This window comes from Saccostrea cucullata, unplaced genomic scaffold (genome assembly GCF_032062105.1).
Source record: "Saccostrea cucullata isolate Sc308-1 unplaced genomic scaffold, CSIRO_AGI_Scuc_v1 ctg6368, whole genome shotgun sequence".
In the NCBI taxonomy this organism is placed as follows: Eukaryota; Metazoa; Mollusca; class Bivalvia; order Ostreida; family Ostreidae; genus Saccostrea; species Saccostrea cuccullata.
Genome location: NW_026925837.1, coordinates 408 through 11,701, shown reverse-complemented (window position 1 = coordinate 11,701; position 11,294 = coordinate 408). Strand labels below are relative to the sequence as shown.

The 11,294-nt window shown below is 31.6% G+C and overlaps 1 protein-coding gene across 2 annotated transcripts; it reads left to right on the top strand.

Moving 5' to 3' along the window:
• The first annotated feature begins 1,083 nt into the window (after window positions 1-1,083).
• On the top strand, window positions 1,084-10,394 carry LOC134269873 (uncharacterized). Of its 2 annotated transcripts, XM_062752061.1 has the most exons (7): window positions 1,084-1,204; window positions 6,746-6,812; window positions 6,966-7,057; window positions 7,248-7,466; window positions 7,660-7,755; window positions 8,240-8,377; window positions 10,252-10,394. In XM_062752061.1, exons 1-7 carry the CDS (start codon window positions 1,168-1,170, stop codon window positions 10,371-10,373), a joined length of 771 nt encoding a protein of 256 aa, XP_062608045.1. In that variant the 5' UTR covers window positions 1,084-1,167; the 3' UTR covers window positions 10,374-10,394. The 2 variants fall into 2 exon arrangements, with proteins under 2 accessions (XP_062608045.1, XP_062608046.1); XM_062752062.1 differs by lacking the exon at window positions 7,660-7,755.
• The last annotated feature ends 900 nt before the right edge of the window (window positions 10,395-11,294 follow it).

The window sequence follows — 11,294 nt, the reverse complement described above, 5'->3', positions numbered from 1 at the left end:
TATCCTACATCAAAATTTCAAAACAAATGTTTTTGAGAAAACAAATCGGCCGATCTATTATGAGACCCATCGACTTCCAGTAGGGTTCGATGTTAAGACCGATTATTCTTTACCGGAACTTGTTAAGAACAGGCCCGAGGTATCGAATTGTTTTGAAGCGAATCAGTTTTTAGCGTTTATCAAGTGTTTCTTTGCCGTCAGTGGATTTCATTGGTTTTAAAATTTAGAACAAACGTTAAACTTATATAACATGTAATTACAGACACTTTTTAATGATATATGTAATTTTTAAAATTAAAATAAATCGAAAATTACTTCCATTCTTAATATTTACCTAATTAATACTTTTAAATAAAAAATCCTCGTTAAACGAAACAGAATAATTTGTTCTCTACTTATACATGTTCATCATATTCAAGCATACTAAACAGTCTATCTATAGAAATTTTGAAAAATTGTGGGACGTTAACCCTGAATTACATTACACGGAATACTTTTGCTCTTGATCATTTCCTATGTTTTTAAGGAGGTAGAGCATTTATATTTTTCCTTGTCCTATGTATTCCACATATATTTCAAATATTTGTTCACCACTTGCTTGTAAATTTGTAAGGTTTTTTTTTTTAAATTATTTGGAAATTAAAAATAATGTACACATAAAGTGTAGGTTAAATGTCAAGACAGTTATATCAAAACTTAATCGTTATAATATACACTGATAATGGTGATGTTTATGAAGAGTTCACAAAAGAGCTCTGGTCCTTAAAACATTTAATGAATCAATGACACCATGTGTTAGATCACATGTTTAGCACTATTTAATGCACTATGACAATGAAAATATTTTCAATGCATTATTGAAAAAAAAACTATTAAAATTACTAGAATTGCCAATATTTGAACGCATGGTACAATTAGTAATTAGTTATGCTTACGCAAACATATTCAAATACAAACAAGGAACAAAATTTGATGAAAACATTAAGTACAGAGAATTGATTTAATTGTAGCATTGTAATAAGGTACATGTATAAATGTACAAATATATATTTTCGTTGCAGAGAATAAAGCATGGTAAGGAAAAATATATCGTCTTTACGTGGAAATAAAACAATTCAACAGGAAAGAAAAGATGGCCGGTTTGATTTAAGGTGGTGAAAATAAAAGATGGGACTGAAACAAAGATGCATGAAATGTCTGTATTGTAAGTACAGTGTATTTCTATTGTTCTACAAAGTTTTTACGCTTTCCTGTAAGTTACAGTTGTAGGATAGAATTTAGCAATAGAAATTTACCAAATTTTAAAATTCTGCAAATGAGTCCATTTACGTGTATGTACAGTATATATTTGTCATTTGACAACATAATTAATTGCAAATAAAAATATGTTGACAGAAATGTTTTGATCATGAATAAATTCCTACATATCCCAAAAAGGGTTTGAGCAAATGGTATATTGTAATAAGCAGTTTTTTCCCTGTGTTTCTTATCGCCCTTTTACACTTGCAAAGAACATTGAGAACTGGTAAACCTACCTATTTAAAAGATTCAAGTAATTATGTAGACTCTATTCTTTCTTAAAATATTGCCTCATAATGCAGAGTGGGTAACAGAAGATTGATTGAATGTCTTCAGATTCAGAACTTGACCCGGTGTAAAGACGAATAATGACCCCCATCGAATAATGACCGGATCTCATTTTTCGACAGCGAAAAATGACCACCGGTAATTATTCGACGTAGAAAAATGACCCTTTTGCCCGTAGAAAAAGTGTCACCACCCTAAAAATTTGCAGAACCCACGTGAAGAAAAATGACCCCCGTAGAAAATGACTCCCTGTTGATTAAAACTGAAATTTTTTAGGGGCAGAAAAAAAAATTAGATAAAGAAGCATATTGGCCAAAATGCTCACCTGAGCTTATTTGGAATAAATTGATGATATGTTGATCTCATAACATCATACAATTATAGCTATGTTTTAAGGTCAATGCGATGATTCAGAATCTAAAGGAGTAAAGATTTATCGAGCCTAAAGGGTTAGGTAAACATTGTTTTTCGATGGTGGGAATCATCGTACTGACAGAAAAAAATCATCAGTATCATATATTATTTTATTCTCCGCTTGAAAAGCGGGAGGATATATAGTGATTGGGATGTCCGTTCATCTGTTACGCTTTGGGGTATCTGTCCGTTATCCGCAACTCCTCTTATATATAAAAATATGTATTTGTAAAACAGCTATGCCCCTGTATGGCAACATAGCGAAGATTAAACTTTTCTTAAAGGCAATTTAAATATAATGGTACCCAAAGTAGGGTCTTCTCTCAAGAAATAAAATTGCAAAATAGGAAAGCCATAGCACCAATTGTTCAAATTAATGGCTATAAGGATAAGTATTTGAAAGTAGGTCAAACTCAAAGGTCAAAGGGTCAAAGTTGATGGTTTCTTAATAAAGGCTTAATGTAACAAAGATTACATTTGTAAGTATGAGAGTACTAGTTCTACCGTTTAAAAGTTATAGCCAAAGTAAATTAATTAAAAATTTGGCATTTTTGTGTAAAATGGGATAAACTCCTAGGTAAAGGTCAAAAGGTCAAATTTGATGGCACCCAAAGTAAGGTCTTGTCACAAGGAATGTACAAAAATTGAATACGAAAGACTGGCATTTCAACAATTTTAAACTGTAAACAGATCTCTACCAGGCCTTATAATTCTTTTGCTACAATAAATGAAAAGTTATGGTAAAGGTTAAAGTTTTTGCGGAGAAACAGACCGCCAGATAGACATACAGACATATAGACGGACACGATAAAACTATATACCCCCGAATCTTCGATTACAGGGACATAAAAAGAAATGGTCTTCCATGAACTTTTCTTATAATGATACAGTATAAAGAAGACGTGACAAAAATGAAAATGTTTGTTCTGATTTTCATATCAAATTCTCCGAAAAATATACTCAGGACTGGGTAAAATCGTGGAGTAAAACAAGAATTAAGAAATGTATTGAATACTGTGTGGTATATTAAAAGGTTATGTCTACATGTATAGTTTTTGCATTAGAATGTGTGTTTTACACTAGCCCATAGCTTTACAGAGCATACTTTTAGGTGTTATACCCACCCCTTTACTTATTTAGGAGGAAGTTGATTATCAACAAAAGCAACAACAACAACAACAACAAAAAACTACCTACCTTTATTTTTCTATAAGGAGGCACTAAATATAAGCTTAAAATAATCTACTATTCTACTAATTTTCAACTGTTACTCTGCCACAATACTTTCAAATATTTAAAGTATGCTTTAATTATGGCGAAGTAAATTATGATATGATTGAACTTGTGTGAAGGCTTAGCTTCATTTCTATATTTCATCTAGAGCCTCTTTTAGTATTATTGAAAGGTATAGAGTTTTATTTATATTTTTCCCTTTCATTTTTTTTTGTTTTGATTTAACGTAATTTTTTTTTGGGGGGGGGGGGTAAAAATTTCCTCCTCTTTCATTGTCAAATAGGATTTGCCAAACTTATACAAGCTATAAAAGTTGAAATGAAGGAAAAATTAATTTTTCTATTAAAGAGTATTGGAATCTGATTGTTGCATGGTTTGATTTCTAAAAACAAGTGGAATATCATTCTTTAAGCAAACACTATAAGGAGGAATGTTAAAAAGAAATTTTATTTAATTGACAATTAAAGAATCTCTTTTCACTTTAAAGGGGGTCATTTTTCAATGGGGGTCAATTTTTTATAGGACTAACATATAAAATAATGACCCCTAGGACACTTTTTCTACAACAAATGATTTTTTTCTACGGGTAGGGGGTCATTTTTTGTCGTTGAAAAATGACCCCCGGTCATTTTTCGATGGGGGTCATTATTTGTCTTTTCACCGGCACTTAGGGCTATTTAAAAGAGAGGGTTCTTAACCACACCAACGCATACCGTGACACGGGTCTTGGTTTTTAAGGTCTCATCTGAATGAATCGCAACTTTCACTTCAAAGAGTCGAGCGTTGGCAAAGAAAGGAACAGATGCTACCTATTTTTATCGACTTGGGTCAATCGCAGCAGTATTTCGAACACTCGACTTCCCAGTCACAAAGCAAGCACTCTATCGATTGAGCTACCGTGACGGTATGTCAAATACTGATCAAAGTTTTACATTGGTATAATGTGAAACAGTATTTCTAAATCTTATCCTGAACAGCAGGCTTTAAAGCAAATTTGATTTACAATTGTTTCCAGTTGACGCAGGCTGAATTAAAGCTTTTAACTTTAAGCCCAACAGTTGGAAATACAGTAAGGATAGAAATTAACATGGGAACTAATTGTGTAAAAATCTTGATTCTCCTTAAAATTTACAAGTCAAAGCCTCGTTTCCTTTCTAAAGTTTTACTTGAAAAACCGGGACTTCAAAAAGCCGAAATAACGTTTCCTTTCTATCAAAACGAAGTAAATAAATATATAATATATGTATATAAGAAAGGGCATTCTCGCAAGCCAGAGTTTCCGAGTCAACACGTTGTCTTTGGTCCACCGGCAACGTGTCGACTCAAAACCCATAGCTTGCAAGGATGAAAAAAATAGGGTAGTATCATCATAGAATTATTGAATCAAAAACAAATGCCACAAGTATCAAAAATGCCTTATTTAGAATACTGATAAAAAAGGACGCGCAACATGCTGTTGTCTTGTATCTTTGCCATTGATCTTTGTCATATCATGTGATAATTCCAATGTTTTATCAAAATAGGATTTTTAAAAAATCGATGTGTCATTTGCAACTACAATAATTAATGCTTTCAAAACAATATTTACTAAAGCCATTTTTTCTTAAAAGCTTGTACAATTCAGTTATTAGTTATTTTAGGGACTATTATTCATATCCGGTAATTCAAAACGTTTTGATTCCATGTCTTATGCATGTTCATTTTGGGGAGCAGTTCGTGCAAACAACTTTTTATAAAATCATAAGTGAAAGAATATCTGAGGAGAAGTAAAAAACAAATTAAAACCTGATAAGAACCATTCAGGAAAAATATAAAGCAGATTAAAAACTTTTATTCATGACTTTTATGTTTGTTATCAAAAACGAATTATTCCATCAAAGCAATGAAAAAATAAAGCCTCAATTCCCCATGTGCACACTCTAACACAACCAAAACTTCTTGATGTGACACTTATTTTGGGTCTAAGAGAGCAAAACATAAATTTTGCCATAATAACCATATGGGAGGCCGGGGGTTGGGGTTATCATCTAGTGAGCTCATAGCTTACAGTACCTCTAGTTTTAACTATCTATGGTTTGTTTAGCACGGGTACATGCGCGAAGTATGGGAAGTATATACATGTATAAGAAAATTGAATTGTCTTCAACTAATTTTTCATATTTTACTTTATTATGAAGAAAACATTACAAAAATGAAATTAAATGTTCTGAATTTCATATTAAACACTCTAAAACATACATAGAACAGCGTAAAAGGGTTGAATAAAACAAGATTTACATTTAAATTAGATGTACTGTGAGCTATAAGCTCAGTAAAAGACACCCCGCAACCCCCGCCTCCAATTTAATTATAACGGCAAAGTTCATGCTTTGTTCTGAGGAACACAAAATGAGCGTCAGATCATACAGATCATACAGTAAAATGGGAGATGCACAATGGCATTATGAAATAAAGAATATGTGAATCTGTAAAAGTTTTATTACATTTTATGCATTTAAAATTGTGTCCGATCAAAAAGTAAAGTAGAAGATGCACAATGGCAGTATGCAACAAAGATTCTGCATGTGAAAGTCTCATTAAATTTCATTCAGCGGTTTAAAAGGAGTTGTGGATAAGAAATGGGTAAGCGCAACAGACGGACGGACATCCCGATCACTATATAACATCCGCTTTACGAGCGGGGGTATAATATAAGTAATATATAATATTGCTACATTGTTCTGTCAGTACATGATTCTCCATCATCGAAAAACAATGTTCACCGAGCCCTTTGGGTTCGATAAATCTGTTACTCCTTTACTGAATCAGTGCATTGACCTTAAAATAGCAATAATTGAATGATTTAATGAGATCAACATAACATCAATATATTCCTGATGTAGCTCAGGTGAGCATTTTGGCCAATAAGTCTTTTTATTTTATTATTTTTTTTTTGCCCCCTAAAAAATTTAACTTTAATCCACAGGGGGTCATTATTTTACGGAGGTCATTTTTCTTCACGCGGAGTATGCAAATTTACAGGGTTATGACACTTTCTACGTGCAAAAAGGTCATTTTTCGACGTCGAATAATGACCAGGTGTCATTATTTGCAGTAAAATAATGACCGAGAGTCATTTTTCGCCGTTGAAAAATGACCCCCGGTCATTATTCTGAAGGAGTCATTTTTCGTCTTTACACCGGTTTTCGAACCCATATTTGAAATTGATCGCTACGCTGCGGGTTCAATGGCTCAATCTGACCTAAAAATTCTCCGAGAGACGATGAAATAACAAAAGCTTTAAATTTTAAATAAATATTGCACACAATTTTTTTCAGTTTTCCTTTTATTTTTTGAAAATGTCAAATTATGATTTAAATTATAAAGATATCATAGGTTTTAAATGTAACTATTTTTCAAAAGTCAGGAACGTATTTCCTATTTGTTTAAATCATAACAACTTTTCGACTGTTCTCGCACTTACATGTATGCTAACATTTTCCTTCAGTAATTGTATTCATATTTTTTTTAGTTTCCTGTCTCCTAAATATTGGCTTGATAGAACTAAAAGACCAATCAAGCTCTTTACATTATATGGGGTAAAATATGATTTTTATATCATTTATTAAAATTATTCAAATCACTTATGTATATATGAGCTTAATTGTGTACAAAGTATTAAGACATTTCCAATTAGACATTCATGACTACACTGTTTTGCGGAAATGCATCATTGCTCAATAATTTTACAGGGAATTTCCATACCGGAATGCCCTGTCATTCGTCAAAGGGAATCAAAGTTGTGGTGTTCCTTCTCAAAAATTTTTGTCCGTACTCAAAAGAGGTATGGATTTAGCTCTCTTTTAAATCATATTCAATATATGCACCCCTTCCTAGTGAATGTCCCATTAATAACTCTTGTAAATATTGTTTTAAAATGCAGTATATAGTTAATGGTTTCATTTTGTAAGAGATTTTAATTTTGATATATATGTTCATACATGTTTGTGGATGATTGTGATTTTTTTTTGTAGAAGTTCACGATCAAGACGAATCAGTATCAGATTACACGTGCCTATTGTTCCTCGATGACGATCAGTCAGAAGATAATTCTGTATTGAGAATCAGAGATGTACATGTAGAAGTCAACGAATACGAAGTTCAATACAAGTTCAGATTAAATCCGTTTCACTGCAATCTTGAAAAAGATTTTCAAAATGTAAATCTTTTTCTGACGTTTTTTCAACGAAAAGGTATTTAATTGTACATTTCCCCATATATGTATTTTTATCTACTATATATTGCAAAGGATTAACATGAAAACGGTTTTGGAAAATTGTTTACCGTATCAAATAAATGCCACATTGAATTGATAACAGATTAGTTTTTTAACGCTGGTTTTGATTTTTTTTTCTTCTCATTTTAATGTCCTAAAATAAATTTTAGATAATGTTGCAAAAACATGCCAGAATGGGAGAGGGTGTGACGGTGATCTTGAACTTTGTCAGCATTACAGCGATTTTCAAGAGTCAATCTGGTTTCGTAAGATTAAATCTATATTAAAAATTTCTATTAATTCAAAGTTCCATTGTTATTAAATTTTGAGAATCAGTACAATTCTTTACATTTATCGGGACATAAGTGCGGATTGTTCATAAATTCATTTTCTATAAGAACGAAGATTTTAAGATTTGTTAGTTTACCATCCCAAATTTACATCCCAATAAATGTTTAAAAATAATATTTTACTTTGATGTAGATTTTTTGATTCATTTATTGAAAATAATTTGCTATTTAAGAATAATTCTTATTCACAAAACTACTATTTCAAAAATGTCAAAAAAATGAAAATAATAAAAATAAGGAAAAAACACTGCCATATTGTATTTCTTCATCACTGCTTGTAGTAAAGATTTTTATTTGCATTTGAGTAAGGTTTAATCCCTCGGACGTAACTTATATTCCGTTTAAAAAATTCCGAATATTAATCTGAAATTAAATTGCTGACGATATTTTCTATTTGAAGCTAATCGGAAATATAATGAATCCTGTGGCATGCATTCACAATGCTATAAGAATACCATTTGTACGCAAACTGAAAGAAGAAAGTTTTTGTGTCTTTGCAAGAAAGGATTCGAGTTTGTAAATGGAGATTGTATAAAAGGTGCAATTATTTTTTATGCTCCCGTATTCAAAGTTTGGGGATTATGCAGTTTTTGTCCTGTCCGTCTATCTATCCGCCTCTTTGTCTTTTTTCTGTTTATTGCTTAGTTCACCAGAACTCTAAAATCGCCTTTGACTTGGTGGGGGTATGACTTCATATTTCGCAGGTGTATTTATTACTTTCGACAAGACCTTTCTGTGGATGCTTTCAAATTTGACATCCTAACCTTAACCTTGGAGTTGATCAACTTAAGCAAAAAATTACCACATCTTAAGGACATTGGCAACGTTTCTGAATTTCGTATAGAATTTTTCAAGAATTTCTGAACAGGTTTAATGGTACATGTACCAAACATGTTTAATTCAGGCCTATTTTACCCATCAAGCCAGCCTTCCTTTATAGATTTTGTCAAATCATTGTTTTTGCAATTCTCAATTCATTTTCTATGTAAAATGTTGATAAAATGGGATTATATTATTTTTTACCATAAGTTTTCTGTAAAACCCATTTTTTCATAATGTTTATACATAAAATACATTGTTGAATCCTCATTTCCAATGACATGCATATACTTTGGCTGAAAATGCAAAATACTGAAACAAGATGCAGAAATACCAGCACTGTTCTTTAATTTTGAGTTACTTCCCTTAACATCTAATCATTATTCATAACGATCAAGAGACTGGTTGTTTGTTTCTATTCTATAATTTACTCTATTGGAAACAAACTGCCATAAAACATCTTGGCAAGGATTTATTATTAACTTTTAATGGTGCCTCCTTCGCATAACATATAGAATCGTTCTTATCCTGTCTACCTAGCTATCACCATTTTCAGCTCTTTTACTTTCCAGCATACAAGTACCCTATTCTTAATGACGACCTGTTGACTGTCTGCCCCCTCAGCACAATGTAAATCTATCGCTGCTTTTCCTTAATTACTGTAGAGTTGAGTATATCCGATTAAAAAAAACACACGTGCTTTTGTAACATATGCTTTATTTGTTTTCAGCGCCTAGAGAATTCCATACGGGAGATCACTCTCAATGACTGTTTTCAAAAGTGAAAAAAACCTACGCATCAGCCTTTTTTCTCCGGAAACCCTGCATTGTCAATGACCTTAACTTTTGCCATATTTTTAACGGTTTATGTTAGAGTTTTCATACATCAAATGTCCTTTTATTATGAGACTACTTTTTATTAGGTGTAAAATTATATGATGTTTTGACATTGGACACACTTTGTTTAAAAAGTTTTAGCTGTGGACATAACTTTTGAACAGCTAGTACTAGGACTGTCCTATGTCACAGGTGTTTAGGACTGTCCTATGTCACAGGTGTATTCTGGTGAAAAAACCTTCAATGATTTTGATCCTTTTACCTTAGAGTTTAACTTGAAATTAAGAAACTTCAACTTCCGCCATTTGCTGCTATAATGGGGCATTAATGTTCACAAATACATCTTGCTATTATAAAACATTTGTATATTTTGTTCCAACACTACATAATACGATACTGATAATTATTTTAACATGAATATGTTACATAATTAAATAAAACTAAAAATATAATTGCGTAATACAAGTAGATGTTGAATATTTCTTTGCTAAGTTCACTGCGTTTCCTTTGGAAATTTCGTCCGAGTAATAAATAAACATATAAAGTGATTTACTGCTCAAAGCTAGTTTAAGTGTTTTTTTTTTTAGTGTAAAATAACTTAAATTAGTACTTTTGAAAAAGAACATTCTTTTCGTAATGATTTTTAAAATAAATATAATTTTCAGGAAGTCAACTTTGATATACTTATTGGTTTACTCAACGGTCAAAGACCTTATTTCAAACGAGCCATCATTTTGTTTACTGATTTTTTTTAAAGTTGATATAGCGCTTAGCATGGAATGTGTTGACAGTCGACAATGCAAGGAAGGAAGATATTTACAGTATGTGTCTTTGATGTTAATAAGACAAGACGTGTTTGTTCCTGCAAGACAGAATTAATTGAAAGCAATGGAAAATGCCTGCAAAGTAAGTGTATGCACATACCCGTTGGACATCAGATATTATTGTGAAGTGATATTTTACAATTCAATGGTACATGTATTTTGAATAAGATGTCCAAATAATTGATAATAATATTCTTCAAAAAAGTGTTCCTTGTTGGTTTAAATATAAAGTGTTCCAACTTGTAAACTCCCCATTATTGTTTAAGTATCAATATCTATTATTCAAAGAAAATCGACGACTTTATGAACCTTGTGATTCTTCACTTCAATGTAGAGGAACACTCGGTGCAACAGAATGCAGATATGTGGAAGGAGTGACTTTCTCTTATTGTTGTAATGGATATGATATCATCGGAAGCGTTTGTCTACCAGGTTTTTCACAAACTTTAGTTTACTTTGATCAGCCATTACCCAACATTAAATACTATAATTAATCATATTACTGTTTTAACTTTGACACTTTGAAAACTTTGATTTGAAAACTTCGATTTTAATAATTAAGGATTAAATGGTATTTCATTTTCGCCCTGTTCGTCCGTCTGTTTGTCGGCGAAAACTTTAACCTTGTCCATAACTTTTCATTATTTGGTGCATGACTCTTATACACCTATATTATTTTTTTCAAATTTGTATTACTTGTGACAAAACCTCTCTTTGGGTATTACTCTTTTTGACGTCTTGAATCTCAAGTTTTTTCTAGCTTTTGCAAAATTATAATAATAATGACAATCATATTTAACCTTGGCTATAGCTTATATATCATATATTTTATGCTAGAGCTTTAGCTTCAAAATACGTGCGTATCCATCTTTGTAGTGTAAATATATTTTAAGATTTTGCACTAGACTTTTTTTCTCAAAAAGAAAGAACTTGGCCAGAATTTTTTAACATTTAAAACTAGGGCTTCCATTTTAAA